This window comes from Cinclus cinclus, chromosome 8 (genome assembly GCF_963662255.1).
Source record: "Cinclus cinclus chromosome 8, bCinCin1.1, whole genome shotgun sequence".
In the NCBI taxonomy this organism is placed as follows: Eukaryota; Metazoa; Chordata; class Aves; order Passeriformes; family Cinclidae; genus Cinclus; species Cinclus cinclus.
This window is the reverse complement of record NC_085053.1, coordinates 3,019,048-3,039,448: the sequence shown is the minus strand read 5'-3', so window position 1 is coordinate 3,039,448 and position 20,401 is coordinate 3,019,048. Positions and strand designations below refer to the sequence as shown.

At 41.7% G+C, this 20,401-nt stretch overlaps 1 protein-coding gene across 1 annotated transcript in view; it reads right to left on the bottom strand.

The window, feature by feature from the left end:
• Positions 1-20,401, bottom strand: part of ACBD6 (acyl-CoA binding domain containing 6) — an 80,903-nt gene that overhangs the window by 52,869 nt on the left and 7,633 nt on the right. Inside the window, exon 4 of the mRNA XM_062497409.1 lies at positions 2,947-3,032. Coding sequence (XP_062353393.1) covers positions 2,947-3,032 — 86 coding nt within the window. The remainder of the gene's footprint in view (positions 1-2,946; positions 3,033-20,401) is intronic.

Genomic DNA, 20,401 nt, shown 5'->3' with positions numbered 1-20,401 from the left:
ACTTTAGGGCAGGGTATGATAACTTCACTTTGTCCATCATTTACAGATCTGCATCCTAAACCCCAAGCATTTCATTCCACAAAAGGAATGTAAGCATTATTTAGGCATAATTTTAGATACTCAGTTTGAAATCAATGGCACTGCTGCTTTGTTGCTAACTACTGCTGATGACAAACTAAAGGGCTTTTTCTATTTCAAACAAAACTTCTCTTCATATTACACAGCAACAACTTGGAGGGCTTTAATCATTTGATAAACTGTTCCAAAGGCTGTGGTAAAGAATAAAACAAGTGAACCTGCTTAGGTGACCCTTCAAAACTTGGCACCTGAATTCTTGTCTATCTCCTGTTGCAAGCTGAGGTTGTGGCTCCGGATAAATCAGCAGCCTTTTCCTGCCTTTGGATCAGCAGAATCCTAAAGGACACATGGTAGGCTGTGTTTGGCAGAGTAATACCTGCTGAGAAATTGCTTCCAGCTATCTGTCAGGACACAGGGCTGATGAGGACTCGAGTTTTAGCTTTTAGTACACAAAATAAGGGGGTTTGGTAACTAATTTTGGGCTTCTTTAGTGATCCTGTAACAAGAAAATACCTATCCTATCAACAGCACTGGGAAACAAACTAAAGTGGTTTGACTTCAATTCAAATTTTTGCAAGCTTTTTGCAAAGCTTCAGACAACCCACCATGGATAACTGAGTCAACAGAACAGTCTGCATCAAAGTTTCTTTTCTCAGACAGCAGGTTTTGAGGGAGCACATACACACTGAACTGACAGCACAGGACTTATCCACAACTATCAGTGTGTTAAAGCTTATCTTGGCTCTACCAGTTTTCTTTCCCCTTAAAACCTTTCATGTTCTTCCTCTACAGAAATTGCCTTATTTTTAAATGATAATATTCTGTTTTATGAAGTATTACTGAATGCTAAGCTTACATTTTTGTAAGTAACCACTCACAGTCTCACAAAAGGCTTCTCACCCTTCTCAGGTACTGCTATGGAACCAACACTTGCTCTGGACAAACTTGGACACCAAACCTAATGTTTACAGCCACTCCCTCTTTGGTTTATCTGCTTGCAGGTTTGGTACTAGAGCAATTTTGCTGTTTAAGGATATGCTTTTATTAGTGGAATAATCATACTAGAGGTGCCTATACTTGTGTGTTTATTCCCTGTTCCAGGGAGAGAATGAAAAGTAGACAGAGGAACCAGGAAATGTGAAGCTGTACAACTCTGTGGGTAGATGATGGGGATACTTGATCATTCCTGTCTTGTAAGGAAGACACTGATGCCTGGGAGTCAAATTGTGCCGATGGACTACACGAGTCTCCACTCTGCCAGCAGAGTCAGGACACTTTATTCAATAAATTTCAGCAGAATCACCCTATTCCAGCTGTGTACACCTGCCTACAGCCTCATTTGTAAGGACAGCTGTGCTGTGCTAAACAAACAGCACCTATGTTCCTCATGGTACGTTTGTAAAAAAAGCATTTGCAGCTGTACTCTTGGAAATAAAAACAAACACATGAAAAGATATAGGCTGGTCAAGTCAACCAAAGCAAACTCTGGTTTTCTGTATATTATGCTGCATTTCAAACCCAAGAAAGGCCATAAGGCAGCACTTGGGATAACCAAGATTCTGACAGCACTGCAGGAATATGCTCTACCCCTAAAGGGAGAGCTTGAACAGGATATAAACCACAAAGTCAAACTGTGAGATCAAGGATGTTGACTGAGACCTGATCATGAAGCAGGGACAAAAACGGAGCTGGTGGCCAGCAGAAGTGCCATTCCTCAAAGTGTGTTAAACCAAGGTCACACTTGACCACCTGTGCTCAAGGGCCAGGGCAAGTCAGAGATGTGTTGGCTCTCCATGCAAGGGAAGGAAGCTACTTCTGGCCAAGTACTCCACTCTAAAGTGGAGTGCAATCCCGAGGGAAATGCCTGCATTACTGCCAAGCACACAACTGCCACCCTGCCTGCTTACATCAGCTGCCTCCATTCCTACCTGAGCTCTTTGCAAATGGTTTGGAGCCACCTGATCAAATTTCTGGTCCTCAGTTTGTTATCACAAGTCAAAGGAATGCTGTGCTAGAGTTTTAACTCTTTAGGGAAGTTCTCAGCTGGAGAATACATGACGAGAAATCAGTGTTTACATTTCCTGGATGTAAAAAGATGCAATATATTCATTAAAAAACGGGAACATACACATGTAAATGGGTGACTACGTGATAGGAAACACTGTCAAAAATTTAGTTTTCTGTGACTGTTCATTTTATCTAAAAATATGATGCAGTATTCTAAAATTTCCTCCACAAAATCATTTAGGTATCTGAGTTTAATATTATACTCATGATTAGTAGCCTGAAACAGCAAAAAAAATAAACCAAACAAAAACCATCTCAGTGTCCTTATTCAGTAGCTAATGTCACTTACTACTTGCACCTTGACAGTTTTAAGTAGCAGCCACTCTAGTTCAGTAAATTGCAGAGCTGGCTTTTCTAGCTGCAGAGCCTAGAAAAAAATTAATTTGATATAAGGCACAAACTGTCCCTGAAGGCAAACATTGTCCAGCACTAAAACCTTCACTGAACAGTCCCTAATGAATGTATTGGTAAAGAAATAACTATTTGAAAAAGGTAGTGCCTGAATAGCTTTCTATTAAAAATATCCAATAATACTTTTTTTTTTTTTTTTAAGTCATATAACTGAAAAATGGGAAGCCTTGCCCTTCCCCCACATCTTGTGCTAGGGAAAGGTTACTACCTGGCAATGATACAGGCAGATATTGATTTAAATGATTATGGACCTGAAAAGTTCTTTCCTGTCATTTATTATCCTGTTGTAGCTGCCACCACACTTGTGCAATATTTAAAAAAAAAAAAAAGCTTAACAAGATGACATTAGAAAAACACTGTTTTTAACAGAATTCCAGCACAGATAATCACCTGATTATTTCTTCTTCTTGATATAATGAGCTGATGACTGGGCCTCCAAACACAGTTTTGCTTTCCTTTCCCCTCTTCTCTGTTGTCTGAAAGAAAAAGAAAGATTGGTCCAGCATCCTGGCTCCCACCATATTCCCAACTCTCATTCCCAGCCCTGGCCTCTCAGGACCCAAAAGCTGAGCTTCTGTGAGGCAGCATAATATTCTGTTACAAGATTGCAAAGCTTGCCTTTATAAATCTATTTAATATAGATTTAAAATTAAATTTTATAATGGGCAGCATTTCCAAATGATTTACTCCCAGGAACTCTAGGATTCTGAATGATTCCCACCATAATAGAAATGAACAATTAGAATAATGATTGATCGATACAGAGCCCCAGGCCTACCTTTTCAAAAAACCATCCTGCAGCTTGGGATCTTCAATTGCCTGACTTTACATTGATGCCAGACTTTCAACAGGGGTAAGTGCCTGCTGTCTGAAAGCCTGACCTAATTAGGGGTTGCAGGGAACCAGAAACCCCAACTCTTCCAAAGCATTAAGTATTTTGGTTTTCAGATAAGCAGCCAAAACTGGTTTGGAATTTGCAGGAGCAATTCCTTACAAAACCAGCTCATTAACTGCAACTTGCTGCTGCTAGTGGACAGGTCTGAGGCTTTCTGTGATGGCAGAGTGTCACACCTAGGGTGCAAAAGATCAGGAGCAAAGTCCCAGCCACTTGCAGCTGCTCTGTAGCTGCAATACACAAAATCACAGAATTATCTGGGTTGGAATGGACCTTAAAAATCACCTAGTTTCACATTCCTGTCATGAGCAGGGATACCTTCTACTAGACCAGGGTGCTCCAAGTCCCATGAAACCTGGCCTGGAACATTCCCAGGGATGGGGCAGCCACAGCTTCTCTGGGCAACCTGTGCCAGGTTCTCACCACCCTCACAGGGGAGAATTTTTTTCTGATATCTAAACATGCTCTCTTTCAATTTGAAGTCATTCCCCCTTGTCCTGCCACTCCAGCTATTGTAAACAGTCTTTCTGCATCTTCTTTGTAGATTGCCTTCAGGTACTGGAAGGCCACAATTAGATCACCCTGAAGCCTTATCTTGTCCTGGCTGAACAATCTGTTCTCGAAGCCCTTCCACATAGGAGAGGTGCTCCATTCCCCTCATCAGATTCATTACACACAAAAGCACTGCTGTCCCATCAGAATTCTACCTAGAAAGATGTTGATTTTCTTAAAATAAAACATGCTTACATTTGTCTTTCTTCCTGCTCCTCAGGTTGCTTTTGTTTTAAATCAATGTATTAGTTCCCTATAATACATTTACTTTTACATTCTGCTCAGCTTGAGCCAACCAGTTCCACCTTTCAGTTCTCCTGTACCAGCCCAAAGCCACAATATTAGGTTTGCAGGTATCACACATATACTTCTTTATAAGAACACACAGAAAGGAAATTGGCTTTAAAGACTCCTCCATGGCAAGTAAGCTTTCTCTAATTTAGAGTAGAAGGTGACATGAAGTTCTCCTTTCTTCAAGAGAAAGGGCTTCAGTCTTTACAGTGCAGTGCCCCTCTTAAAAAATTATTTAGCAGAGAACCTTACTGTCCATCAATTACTTGAATTCCACTAATAAAATAAAATTAATTTCAGATCACCTGAAAGTGCACAGAAGAGTTATTCCTATACAACAAAGCTATACTCACTACTAGTCTATCCTGTTTGATACTGACAGATGATGGGCATTCAGTGTCAGAAACTGCAAAAATTTTTAATCTACATTCTTTTCTCTCTTCCACTCTAGTTCTTGGTTGGCGCCTTTTTTCCAAGTCAGAAAAAAAAACATTTGAAAGAATACATTTAATCTTTCTGGAGGCAGAAATTGTTAAAAAAAAATAAGATTTCTAGAATTAAGCTCACTTTCTTTGCACAAGAAATGCATTTCTACCAGAGATTAATCACGTTGATTGAATACACATAATGTCATCAGGAAACTTAGTGATAAAGGCTTTCCCAAAAACACTCAGGCAAGAACTTCTCTGGCTTTTAATCCACATACAAGTTACTCTGTCCAAGTAGCTTTTATGTCATCTCTTTCACACAGAAATAGTAACTCAGTATTCAATTTATGAATGTGGAAGCAAGCTTATTCCATCATAGTCCTTGATATGTAGAACAAGTTTATAAGGAAGGACCAGGAAAAGATTCTGTTTTCTCAGTATTTAACCATGACGACAGAGACAAGGCTCCACCATTCATCCTCACTGGGCTTCCAAAGGGAATTATGTCCAGGCTTCGGAAAAAAGTTAACTCTGCTGCAACAGGGATACAAACAGGTTTGTTTCTAGTTGCCTTTGACCACCTGCCTATCCTGAGCTCACCTGCCCACTTCCAAAATCCTTGCTGCCCAGCCTGCCAGAACTTCCACGCAATATCTGAGCACCGTGTTCCAAACTCAGTGACACAAAAAGTGGGGCAAGAAGCAGCAGTTCGCTCCAAATCATGCCACAGCTACTGACAGCACCTGGTGCTTTTATTTGTTGTTCATCCTGGATGAAGGGATCAGTAACACACAGATGCTCTTTTCCTTCTTAAATCTCCTGACATTTTTATAGTAAAAGAGGGCTTTTAGGGCTACCTATAATGACTCATGAGTTTAAAGTCACATTACCCCACAAACCACAATGAAATTAAAAACTGCCACTGCAAATTTCCTGTCTCCTCTGTTAAAAAGGCACTAATAATTAGCTATGTGACTCTCAATTAAGCCAGCTCCATTTCTTTCACTGATGGCAGTGCTGTCCAAAAGCACTGCAGATGCACAGGTAACTAATGATAGTTAAGGAACAGGATGGTCCAGGGCTTCCACAATTTGGAACCTGAAGCCAAGGGAGATGACTGCAGTAGTATCTGCAGCTGGACCATGCAAGAGAGGTGCTGTAGGAAAAGCAAAATTGCTGTAGACTCCATAAGGAGAAGACATTGCTCTTAAAATGCCAGTTAAAAACTGTGGGAATAAAGAGGAATTTGTGACAGCACGGAAAGACACCTCAGAGGATTGCACTTGCATGCCAAAGAACAGGCAGTGCCATGTAAGAAATAGGGGAAAGGACAACAGAGAAGTGTGTCTTAATTTTCCTTAAACAGCAAAATTTCTCATGTTTTCCCCTTGCCCACTGATTCTTTGTGGTGTACAATTAAGGCTGATGTCAAAGTCACTGCTCCTGTGACAGTTCAGTTTGGTGGGCGGGTCTGGCTGGCCAAAACCAGCATAAATCACAGGCAAATCTGGGCTTCAGTATGCAGCAAACGTACTCCTGAAGAGACATCTTCAACTCCCCTGACTCCAGACGGGCTCAGGGACTGGCGCAGGGAACTCCACGAAGCCCAGAACTATCCTTCTCAAATGTCACCAGGAATGCCAGGAGCAAAGCCACACTCCTCCAGGAACAGACAGTGGAGCATCCTCCTCCCTGCCCCAGTGCACTGGATTTGTCAGTAACAGCCCAGCTCGATCCAAGCGACAGTCGCATCCCGGCTGCCTGTCACTGGCAATGCTGCTCCAGGCAGCCTCAAAGCCTGACAGCCACTTTTGGAACAAAATGGAAATACAGGGACTAATATTTGCTAACATCATTAATTCTTTTTTTCTTCTCCACTCCCCCTTCTTCCTTTATCCACCATGTCAAGATGTATACTTTTAAATTGTTGTCAGCCATAAAACAGACGTCGTGTCCCAGTTCAGAGGTTAACATATAATGACAGACACATTAAAAACCCTGTCCAATGCCTCACTGAAAATTTCAGCTCCATCTTCTCTTCAACAGGACAGTGGCTCAAACTCACTTATAAGATTTAACAACATTAAAGCCTAATCACGACTGAAAAGTAAAGGAGAAAGAGAAGATGGTTTTATCATACTGCACATTATGGAAATGCAAAGCAATTAGAGACAAGCTTTTTGTTTGTGAGGGTTTTGTCACAAAACTCTCCCATCATCGCAACACAATCCATTTCTCCTTTGGCATTTCTGGGGAGCAGGATGAAAATTATCATTTAAGAGGAGGAGCAGAAGTTTCCTCAAGGTTTGGTGGATCACTCTCTTGCTCCATCCCTGAAGACAGGACAGGGATGGCTTGGTTTTCATTTCCACATCCATGCTTTGTCCCAATCTACATGAAAACGGCTACAACAGATTTAACAAGATGGCAAATTCATGGGTGCTCCCAATGACCCACTTCAAGCTCGAGAGCCAGAAGTAGCCATAGTGGTACAAATGAACTCACTCTCAGTGATCAGCTGGGATAGACTGGGACACAGCTATTTACATGCAGGGCAAGGGACTCCTAATTCTGAACAGAAGGAAGGTACATGGAAATACTACAAAACAGCAGGAACAGTACAAGTTTCAGTAAAGCCTTTAAAAAACTGAAGACCCTAATTTCAAGTAAACAGAAGAGCTAGACCCCAGGCACGGGTTAAATGTAGGGCATCCCTGTTTTATCCACAGCAACATGGGAACTCTGCCTGGCTGGTTTTGCATGCCCAGACACCAGAAAACACAGCAATAGCTATTTGGCAATGCAAGTGGCTGTTCTGCACTGCACATCTATCATCCTCCCAATTCTCTCACACTTTGATCTGGCTTTTCTCCACACCCAAAACCTTTAAATAACTTCTCATAAATGCCTATTTAAGAAGAAGAGAAAGCCACCAGCAAAAAAAAAAAAGTTCATCTCATCAAAATACTTATCTTCAAAGTTACTCTGGCTAATGCCTTAAAATGATAGAGACTGAGGTTTTTCATCATCATGCACCTTGGAAACAGGAAAGTGAGACAACTTAATCGAGAGTGACATATGAGGAACGCACACCTGAACCACCACACCACATGGAAAAAGTTTGCACTACTTATTGTCCTATTTTCCTCTTCCTCCAAGCCTGATGCAGCTTGACTCAGAGTAGCAGCTGTATCCAGCTTTGTGGGATGCAGACAAGGAATACTACTAATAAAATTACTCCAGTCAAAGCTTCTCAAGTGTTTCTGCAGCAGCAGATGCTTAGTGCAGATTCCAGTCTGCGTTTGTATTGCTCAGTTCACCTTTCTCCAGCTCACCTGTTCCTCCAGTGCAGGTGTCAGCCTGGTACATTCCCTGGCTTTCCTGCATGGCCAGGCACAGAACCCAGCCCTGGGGACAGGGACGTGACATGTACCTTGCTCTGTACCTCTCTTCAAGGGGCACACACAGCAGCAGACTGGTGAAACAGTCTCCTTGGCAGGAATGTGGCAGCCTCCAGGAGCCACCAAAGAAGCCACCAAAATCTGTTGTAGCCTTTCAAAATGCAACAAAGGTTCCTGAATCACCAAGCCTGGAGGAGCTGCAATTGCTGCATGGTCACAGAGATCTGCTTGGCAGGGGTAGGAGAAACCCTGGCCCATGTCCCAGCTCCCTTGAACTACACCTGAGGGGTGTAGCAACTCCAGTCTGTTCTGGCAGGACAGGTGACATGCTGGAAGCCTGTCAGGCTCACAGGAAGGCACCAGTAAAAATACCTGACGTAGGCTGATCAAATTGTAACTAAGCTGGTATAGTCTCAGGAGAGAAATTTTACAGAAGACACTTCAGACACAAGAGCAGACCTGCCCTGCTGGCCACCGTGGTCCCCTAATGCTCTGGATTAACATTTCTCTATTTGAGGAGTGAGGGTTATTAAGGAGACAACAAGAAAATGTAAACTCTCCTTAAGTTTCAGACACCAGTCCCCCTCCTCTCCCTGTGTGCCACGGCCAGGCCATCCCCCTGGGAAGGGAACTTGGGCAGAGACTAATTGTATTTGACAGCAGCAATTACACACAAGGCTGGAGATTAGAAGCTCGTTAATTGTGTGTGCCGTAATTGCCGCCGTCCTTTCCTTCGCTAGTTAAAGGCAGTGCCAGCAGAGCCAAGGGGAGGAGGGTGCTCTCCACCCCAAACGCAGGTGGTCCTTAGATGGGAGCCCTGGATGGGGAGGAGATGTCCCTTGTCCCCCCACGCCGCGGGAGGCTCCTGACCCCGGAACAAAGCGGGAGGGTCCTCCGGCAGTGCGGCTAATGAGGCGTGAAATGAGGACAAACAATGCTCCCTTCCCAAGGCATTTTCCACCTGTATCCATCTGACTTCACAGCGTACCTGCAGCGGGAGCGAAAGCAAGTATTAACCCTTTGGAGGTGATGCTACTACAGGAAATAGATCTTGAACCACTTATAAAATTAGGCATGGTTTGATATGGTTTTAATTCATCAGATCCTTCCTTCCTTCCTAAGACATGAGCTCAGCATTTCTCACTGACCACTGTAAGGCAGTGATCAGTATACAAATAAGATACAAATCCCAAATAAGATACAAATCCCTCCTGGCTGAGGGCAGCCTCTGCAAAGCCACCTTTCACAAAAGGCTGCCGTACCCTCCACACCAGTCCTATTAATGACTGTCATAAACAGACTATTTTAATATTCCTCTCTCAACAATCCTTGGCTCCCAGCAGCAGCTTGGCCGAGCGTGCACATGACTCAGCACCTGGAGCCTTTTCAAGAGCCCGCTGAGGATCTGAACAATCTGAGCAAACCGCCCGTGAAAAATGGCACCACTCTGCAGGATAACGTGGGGGTGAGGTGGGTTTTTTTTTGGTTTTAAATACTGAAGGAGCAGTTTAGTTAATAGTCCAGTAATGACTGTGTAAAGTTTTCTGGTTAAGTATCAACACAGAATTTCCCTTTAAAAAACACGATTTAAGACAGGGGAAATATTTTCCAGATTACAGTCAAAAAATTAAAACAAACATACTATAAGTAATGCCATAGTTAAACACTGCTGTGATCTAAAGCAAAGCCTTGCAGATTACTCATTTAACTATAACGACTTAATTAATAACTGCACCATAATCACAGCTGGAAATTAGTAGTAAAGACAGGGGAAGGGAAATAAATGTAAAATGCATAACATAATTTTGAGCAAGTCTTTGAGCAAGCTAGGAGCTGTGATTTCATGACTCACTGTACACATTTTAGCATATGTGTGGAAGGAAATACTATGCTCAATAAAAAGCCCTAAAGCAGTGGCTTCCCATAGTTTTTGGTTTGTGGAGCACTTTTTTTAAAAGGAAAAACAGACATGAAGGTGGCAAATACAAGACCACCAGCAGGCTCCTTTCCTCACATCGTTTTCATGGACTCTGCCAAGACTTGCAGATTCCCGGTGTCTGCAGACCAAAGGGTGAAGTGAGTGGCATTGTTTGGACCCTTCTGGTGTGAAGGAAACCAGGTCAGTCCTGGAGCAATCAATCCCTTCTGTCCCCATCACCTGTATGAAAATCCACAAATGCCCAAGCAGAAGGGACCAAGCTACAGACACAAACACAGCCTGTACTGTAATTGTTGGAGGTTTTTGTCAATCTAAGATATTTATAGAGATTTACACAGATATTTGTAGGAGCAAGAAATATATTCTTGAGCCAAGCTGGAAATACTGAACAACTCTGTGGCTTGGGAATTAAACAAGTGCTCTGAAGTCTGAAAACTGAAGGCAACTTTTGAAAAATAAAGGACATCAGCAGCCATCCTCTGCTTTCTGGAATGACACCAGGCCAGACATGATTGCAGTGGCCAACATTCCCACTGGCAAAAGGAACAGCTCTGAGGCTGCTTGACCAGTGCCATGGATATTTGTTTCCTGCAGCACATCCCAGTCGTGAAGGCAGAGGGTGGATTTATGAGGTCTGCAGCTGCAGAAATGGCAGAATGAAGAGCTCTTTGCTGGTCCCAAACAGGAACAAGAAGGTTTCCAAATGTACAGTGCAAACCTTGGCAGGCTCAGCCAGAGGGCTGCAGGTTCTGGAAGCAGCTTTTTGTGGAACAGCTCCTTAGTGTCGAGCACCAAGGCTGTGCCTGAGCCTTTCCCTGCCTTTGTGTTGGTTAGTTCAGCTCAAAGTACCTACAGGATGCTCCAGAGACCTTTGAGGAGTGCCTTTCCTTAGAATACCAGTAATTTGGTACAACAGTGTCCAAGTATCCAAGTAGGAGACAATAGCTGCCTTTTAAAGGAAAACTTTTTCTGATCTAAGAGACAAATAGCCTTTACATGACATTAACCAGTGACAGTTAACATCCAAACAAAATCTTGATCTCCAGTAATTACACTCAATACTTCCTTGATATTTCCTGTAAAGAGCAAGCTACACATAACCACTTAACCTTTTTCTAACTCAAAAAGCAGTATTTTCACTAAAGAAACAGCTTAATTATGCTATAGCTTATGTTGTACACAAAACAATTACAGCTGGTTTCTCCTACCCAAAAGCATACACTATTCTTTATTAGCACACTTCCTCTTTTAAACTAACCTTTGTTCAGCATGTACATGCAGGGTACACAGACCCTTCCTGTGTTTCAATACTTTCAAGTAAATATCTACAGCTCCACACCTAAATCAATGTATTACACATTCCACAGTCAGATAAACCTGCAATTTCTACCCAAGTTCCTGATTTTTTTTAAGATCCTCTGACAAAGCAAGCTGAGAGTCTTGCAATGGCTTCAATTACTTGGAAAAAGCCATTTTTTTTTTTTTAATTAGAGGTTGAGGCCTTCCCATTTAAAGCACTCACACTGCCTGCCCAGCCTAGTGGATTGCTGGCCAGAACAGGTGCAGGAGTTTGAGGAGAGGGCCGCAGAGCAAGTCAAAGCCCCCCTCTAGAACATCCACCAAGTGCCACAACCAGAGGAGTCAGTCCCTGCTCCTCCCATCCCCACTTACAACCTCAACTGGCTATCCCAAAAGACAGAATTTTTCCATGTTTCCGGGCACTCCAGGAAAACAGTGGGATCCACAGGTGTCAGGAAGGCTCTCTCCTGCTTAGGAAGTGACCTGGGCAGAAGGAATCATCACAGAACCACAGAATGGAAAGCACCTTAAAGGTGACCTAGTTCCAACTCCAGCTAAAACTGAGCAGAGAAAGCAGATCTTACCCTCCTGGTCCTTCTCACCTCACCTTTTATTTATTTCTCCTCCCCTTCCAAAACCTCCTGTTCCACCAGAGACTCTGCTCTCTGCTCCAAGCTCCTGAACTGCCCATGGCAGCTTCCTTCTTGCTTCAACACCTCTCCTCTGCCAGCCCATCCTGCAGCTTTCCCAGCCCCCAGTTTTCTCATGTCAGCACTACCAAAAGCATCACGTAATGATTAGTTTTAGCCAAAGAAGTTTTCAGTACAGAAATGAACGTCACAACAAAGTTCTGACTGCTGCTGGATTCATTTCTCACATCACAACACTGCTCTTTCCTGCTTCCAGCCTCACACAGCTACTTCACAAAAACGAGCTTTTCAATGCTTTTGTCATTCCAACTTTTGTGGCTGAGGAGCAGCAGCATTGCTGCTAAACTCTGTAGCAAATGAAAACTGCACTTGGCATTTAAACGTCTTCCCTGTCTTGCCAGAAACTGCCACCCCAAGGCAGAAATGACAGAGGGCACCTCTGGTTGCATCTCAGCTATTTCAGTTTCCGGTGCGAAATTTTAACAAATTCAACCTTGCCATCTCAGTTTAAGCCAAGATACTGGGCCCTCCCTGGAAATATTAGTATTTAACCATTTTCTGTCAACTCAGTCACAGGAACAACAACCTTCAGCAGAGGATCTGCAGCAACTGAGACCTGATCTGGTCATCAGGTCCTTCCCTGACATGGAGATGCTTTCTCAGCTAGGAGAGCATTTGCTCAAGTAAAGTTTTAAGATGCCAGAGCTCAGCTGCATCCCATGCTTCCAATCCCACAGCCGTGGGATCACAGAATAACCAGGTGCTGTGGGACTGCAGCCAGAGAGAAGAACCTGTTACTTCTGGACAATGATTACAGGGATGAAAAAAAGAGCAACAAATTCCCTAATGCACAGGAAGTTACACAGTGAAGTGTTTTATCTCACTCTGTTACACCTTGTCATCACTGTATGTCAGTAGTTTGAGATTTAAAAATATACATTTATATATATACTTGCTCTTTTTTTTCAATTGCCTCTGGTGTATCTGGCTAGCATGCAGTGTCTTCATCCACCTGAAAGCCAGGAATCATGATGCTAGGATGCCACACACTTGACTCTGCTGCAGCAGCACACTCAGCAAGACAGAGCTAGGCCTCTAATTATTCTTTTTTTTCTGAATACACCCCAAGTAGTATATTCTGTAATATTTCTGCAATCAGTGACAATTAATTCAGTGATGTATTAAAAAGAAAAATATTTAAATATTAATATTGAATCAAAATCACTAATTGTGACCCTCCCCCCCAAAAAAATTTTCTTGGTTGGAATTCTCAAAACCCACTACTGTTACATGCAAGTATCTGCAAGAGAATAAGTTATGCTACTCACAGCACACTAACAACAGAGTGCATTGACACTGCTGGATCCGAGCTGGAAAAATGAGGACTAACATCTCTGCAAGCCAAAGTTAGCCCTTGGAGGGCTGGTAAGGTTGCATATTTAACACACAGTATGTTTTCAGCAAGAACTGGCATCTTAAAAGGAGGGAGAAAGAAAAGGCATAACCCTTGACATGATAATTCTCTCTTCTAAAGAAGCTCAGGGGCATAGAAATGTGGGCAACCTCTGTACAGGATTCCAGTGCAGCCTTCAATCCACAACTGCATTTCTGGTTTGCTTCAGCCTCTCTGAAATACAGACTTGCAGCTTGGCACTGTTGTATTTCAATCAATCGCTTGGTCGAGGATCAGAATGTCATAAATAAAAGGAGCAGAGACGATAAATTTCTGCAGAGATGTAAAATCAAAGAGAACAATCCAACAGACTCCCTGGGGGTGGAAGGCTGACATATATTCCAGCTGTTTATATTTCTACTATGAGATGCTGGTTCATTTTAACTTCTTCACTTCTGCACAGCTTGCCAGAGCCACAATTCCAAACAACTGGAAATCTCACTGTGGGTCTGGCATTTTGTTTTGTGTTCTACAATAAAAGGCTGCAGGAGAAAAAAAAACCCTGTGATTGATCAAACTTGTCCACAGCCAAAATCCCAGCCCCACCAGTACAGCACTCCTGTCAGGTGAGTTACTTGCAAAGACAGGGACAGAAATGCAACAAATCACCTATGGACAGCTTTGTGAGTGAGATCTGTATCAAGGACTACACACACACGAGAAGATGCAGCAAAGCAACACTACCCACCTTTATTGCAGAAGACTGGGGAAAGTTAGTTCATGTTTGTAGTGTGGTATTTTAGTTTCTGACACAAAAGGAACTACAAAACACCCCCTGGCTAATAAGAAAAATTGGTCTTGAAAGCATGCTCCAAAAGCAAATACTTCAGTCTAATTTTGCAGATAACGAAGTGCCTTTATCCAACTTGGATAAAATAAGGTGGGTCACTCCACCTCTAGTCTCACAAGCAGGAGTGAAGTGTACACAAACTGCAAGGTTTTGTGAGCCATGCACAGTAAATAACTGCATCCTCCACTAACTCCACTTGCATGCTAGAGACTGTCCCTCATACAGCTGGCAAAAGGCAGCAGGGCAGAAGAATCCCTCTGTGTGTTAAGATCTAAACCTTCTCAGGATATAAAAACCCTCAAAAAGCTATTACATACCCCAACGTGATTCACAAAAAAAACCAACTCAGCAGTTTATCTAAAACCAGAGGACACTGTAGTTTTACACGCCCCAAAGCCAGAAGCTTGGGGTGGATCAATTTTCTGGTTTTAATCTTAATTTCTAGTACTTTGTTTTCTGTTAAAAGAATAATAATTTAAAAAATACAGGCTTGATGGTTTGGCTTTGCTCTCTTTTGTTTTCAAAGGGGAAGAGCTTGATGAGAGTTTACAAATTGTTTCAGTGATATGCTTCTTCCAATGTGGTCACCACTGAAATAAGAGCTCTCACAAAAAGTAGACCAAACAGTGATCTTTGTTGCCCTTATTTTGTTAGAAATTATTATTATTATTATTATTGTTATCAACAACATTTGGGTAAAAAAAGCAAACAAGAAGTCAGATATGAAATTCCCTAAGGATGAAGTGCCACAGCAGGATCCATACAAAGAAATGTGCAGAGCAAAGCCCCTGCAGCACTGTTCCACAGCTCCTCTTCCCAGTGTGCTGCATTAGTACAGGACAGCAAGCTTTAGGGAGCACAGCCATAATTTGATTACTGCCCACTTTACACGATGCAATTAAATTGCTTTTATACTACAAAAGAAATAAAGTCGCTATTTTTCAAAGTTTTTGACCTCTCAGCACAGCAAGCCATAAATTGAGATATTCCCCCAAACAAAGCAGGTATGTGAGCTCACTGCTGCTGGTGACAGGCAGAGAGAGACCCAAAAAGGTCTTTCCCCTTCCTGCTCTTCCCATCCCCCTTGTAATCCTGACCACACCACTCTGCTGCTCTTTCCCAACCACAAACAGTGGCTGCTGGGCCAGATTATCAAGGGAGACATCTGTTTGACTGATAGACAGAACAGGAAAATATGATGGATGCACTCATTTTGTTTACAGACAACAGTTTTTCTAATGCATTTCTTAATTTCCAGAAGAAATTCCACTGGCCTGCAGAACTAACCAAGAAATCCACAGATTTCAACCTGAAACTGAATTTACCAGCCACTAATCTAATTCTTAGAAGTTGACCAGACATAAAACCTGTAAGATGCAAAAGATCAAAGGTTCTCATTTCAGATATCAACAAGGCAGACTTGAGCAGTGAATCCAAATTTAAGAAAAATTCAAGTTTTGATTTCCTTATGTTTTTTTAAAATGTCATTAGAAACAGTTTGTATTTGAGTCATTACAGAATTTTTTCAGTTTTCTTGGAGATCCTACACTACAGAGATTCTAAGTTGCCTTGGAGAGCTTACTTAAATACAAGAGGCTCATCAATTTCAATCAATTGTTAAAATAATTCAGTTAGCACCTGGTGCAACCTGCCAAAAGCACACACAGACCTCAGCTCTTCTGTAAATCTTGGTATTGTTTCTCCTGCTTGTCACTCTATCTCTGAACTGCAAATTCTCTTTCCCACATTTTAGTTTCAACTTGCTTATTAAACATAAATGTGACAGAGAGAGGTTATTTCAGCAGAAGGCAGAAGGGACTGAGCCTAGCCTTGGGCACAGGGTACCTGGCCACCCACCTTATCAAATATTGCCCCCTGCAGTACTTCCTGCAAAAACACCCGATGGACAAATCCATTTGTTTTATTCCCAAAGGTTTTCCAGCTTACTGGACTGCTCCAAGCCTGCAACAATCATGCATTTGCTATTTTATTCACTCTGGAGTTTGTTTTCTGTTTCATGAGCCTTTTTGTTCCCCAAGGGTCCTCTCCTGGCATGACCTGGTGCTCCCACACCAAACCAGCAAAGGAGAGATTTTACTCCCATTCACTATTTGGGCCAGAGTACAGAGAATTAAATCCTTCCCTACTCAAAACAAGGCACAGAATAGTACTTAAAGGAAACACAGGCAACTTTCTCTCCTGTAAACATCAGAACTGGGACTTCACACTTTTAAGAGTCTAAAAAGATGTTTGGTGAATGCCTATTTTCTTTGAGGTGAAGGTCTCTTTCCCTTAGAAGCCTCTGCTCTTCAGACTCCTGATCTCCAATTTTCCTCATTACACAGCAGAAATCTTAATAACTGCATTATTGGTGAAGCCGAGTCAAACAAGTTAAAATGCCAACTTTTTAAACTTTGATAATATAAACAGAAAATCTTTAAGTCCTCTAGTGAGTTTCAGCACTCAAAGCAAATAGGAAGAGGCATCTAAGTATTTGGGAAAGCATGCCACTGAAGTTAGCAGTGACAAGCCGTTCAGGCTGGAACTGGTAAATATGCAATATAAGAAATAGGAAAAGGAAATATTTAGAACTGAGCGATGCCAAAATTGCAATCAGCAAATGGAAGGCTAAATGTGCTGAGCAAATCTGGATGCTTTTTTTATTATATATTTTTATTGTTTGAGCCCTGCCATATAACCATCTCGTTACAAGAACAGATCAATAACAGCTCCCGGCCACCCCGCTGCAGTGCCGTGTCACACCTCCACCCACAGCTCCTGCGACTGCATTTTGGTGGAAGGGATGTGTTCAATGCTGCTAAGTAAAGAAGTGCTGGCCTGCTTCTGCTTCTTTGGGTTTAAAAAATCCCGGATACTTGAAGCCAGTGGGGATTTGTGATATCCAATATATAAGAGATGAAAATTCGGGATGTGTGGGGGACTGCAAACAGCTAGGACTCTCAAAAGCTGCAAGTACTGAAGTGCCCAATTATGCAGTGATGCACATGGGAACAAAGCGACTGCATGAAGGTGCCCACCCATCTTCTGAAGGTGACATTCCCCAGATCCCTGCGGCTCCAGGACAGCACCCTGGCAATGGGAATGCAGAGCCAGAGGGACAGCATGCTGTGGCTGGCAGGGAGAGCAGGTCAGTGTCACCACCACGCTCACGCCAGCCAAAGCCACCAAAAGCAAATGTCATTTGGTGCCAGTAAAGCAGGAAGAGGACAGGTGAACATAGGAGTAGAGAAGCAGCCGGGACACATCTTCCTTTGTAAAGGACTGGAAGTATTGGGAGGTGTTGACGGCATGAAATGTTTCTGTTTCAGGCTGGAGAATGCGAAAGAATGGCTTCATAAATTATTCTCTGCTCTGGAGGAAGAGTGAATAGACTTGAAGGACAGGTGATGTCTCTAAAATATGCAAATAGAACTGAGCTGGTCCAAGCAATTACCTTTCCACTGCCTGGAACTTCAGACTGAAAGGAATGACTCACAAGAAACAAAAGATGTGCTAAAAGGTAGAAGATGACAAAGGAAGACTGCATCAAGAGGAGAAGGAGACAGCATGGAAAAGAACATTCCCGACCTCCTACTAACAGCTGTTCTTGGGAAAAGGAACAAAACAACCCACAGCACATAGTAAGACCATGCCAACACAGAAGGGCTGAATTGCAAAACATCCTGAAAGGCAATTGTGATTACTGGTTCTAGACAAGCACAGCCATGACATTCCCGTGGCTTCATGGATGTAAAAACAATGGACCTCACCTCAAATATCCTCGAGGTTGCCTGTTAATTTTAAAGACTTTTCAGCAAATAAAATTGCTGAAAATAAGTGCAGTACAATAATTTCTTCCCAGATTTTAGACAAAGCTCTGAAAGAGAAGATTAGATAGGACTGTGAGATAACCTGCAGGGAGCAAGGGTGAAAAAGAAACTAAACCCCAGTGGAAATAGCCAAGCAGATACTGTCAAAAACAGCACACAAACTTCAGAGAGCAGAGAACAGCTATGCTGCTGACTCTCCACATTCAGCTGTCTCCTAATGAAGTGTGGGTACTCCAAAGCCAGTGCAGGAATAGGAAGTAGCAGGTGAGATCTGGGCTGCTGTTAGAGTTCTCACTGCTTCTGAACACAAACTCAAGGCAGTCCTCTGCATCAGAACCCTTTTACTTTTATTTTTCTTTTTTTTTTCCCCCCCATCAAAAACAAAGATACTAAATTAAAGCAGGTAAATTTGATGCTGGAAATGTACAAATAAAGAAACTTCAATAAGAAAGAATGACTCAATGGAGAAACAAGAAAAAGGAAAGAAGAAGTGGATCTATTTGGACTGCAAAAGAAATACTGCATTTAGTTCCATTTTATCAATTAACAAAAACACTGACAGCCTGAAGGCTGCAGAACAGCAGCAAATATGCTGAGGCAAAAATGAAACTATGAAAAAAAATAAGTGGTTTTAAGCTTAAAATTTTACTAAAGGATCAAGATAACAAAGCCCTTTTGCAAATATATGAAACAGGAGACTGAGGAGGGTTTAAAATAATGCAAAAAGAACAACTTTAACAGATGAGATGAACTGTTGAAGAAAAAATAACTTGGGAACACTGAGAAAGCTTTAAAACAGCAAAATTCTTAAGGATAAGAAATAGAACACTTTTGTACTCTAATTACTATTTACGATTCATAATGATAAGAAAGACAAACTTTTCAAATTTGTAATGTGCACTTCACACTGCTTTTAACCAAGCATTTGGAGTATTTCATTCACAATCTATGGAATGTGAAAAGAATCTGAAGGAACCCAGCAGATGAGCACGTGAGCATGTAAAGGAGACACAATGACAGTGATGAAGCACCTTGTAATGTACCCACTGCTCTTTTCTATGAATCCAAGTCGAAATTTGAGGACTAAAGTAGCTATTTTATCTCCATCCCCTGACACATGCATTTCCATCATTTTAAAGAACAGAGCTCCCTCTCGTGGCTCAAGAACTTGGATTTGGTGTGGAGAAGGAAAAACAGGAGAGCAGAACAAGATGCATCAGAGCGGATTCCTGAGAGAATTTTCATCCCATAGAAGTGGAATTAAAAGGATGATGTAATAAGAAGGACAGGTGAATTCTTCTGAAGAAAGCAAAGCCACTTTTATTTCAGTGCTGACTTTTAAATTACATTTTCTGCTAAGGTAACCTCTTCACCTTAGGTGAAGATAGGTATTAGGTATTTCTTCTTAGGTATTTCTCTGAGGCAAGGAAGTGAAGGGAATACCCAAAAAGCTAAGCCTGTCACCATGCTGAAAATTTAGCTCAAGAAAGTACTGAGTATTTTGTTTGAATTCTTTTTTTCATTTTTAAATCAATAATCATGTGTTTCACTTGACACTTAATTCATTCAAGATTATACATAGATTTTTACAAATTACTTTATTTCTGTATGAGAATTTTAGCCTGGACCAGAATTTACCCAGCAAGCAGGCAACTTTGGCTAATTGCACAGCACATAAAACTGTTTTCTCCAAGGGCGTAAAAAAGGATTTTTTCTAAATTACAACCTTTCTTTGCTGCAAAAACACTACGAATGGCATGAAACACAGACAAGTGTTTCATGAGAAAATAAGAAAAATAATTAACCTTAACTCTCAAGAACAGGATCAGAAGACAACTCATAATCAAATTCTTGATTCATAGGATTGTTCCCACACAAGATTTTGCTTCCAAAGCACAGAAGCATAGAAGAACAAATTTCCTACCACGAGAAGAAATTACCATGCCTTCAGCATTTTACTATTAGTGAAATATCTCCACTCTATTTCCAAAGACTATACTTTTTCTAAAGAGCAATCCTCTCTAAAAATGGTATAAAAGTCGGTCAATAAACAGGAGATATCCTTAAGGATTCAATCAAATAATAAACCTGGTAGATGAAAGACAAATTAATTAAAATGACAGTACAGTCTCCCTATAACACACAGATACAGACTTGTTATGTTGGAGTACCTAATCATAATCAGATTTGGTAATTTGCTGCATGGAAACAAAAAGGAAACATTTTTAGAATTGATCATTCAGTTCACATCACTTTCATGGAGATTGCTTTCTATTGATCAACATTTAAATAGTAGTTGAAAAGAGAAGGATGAGAA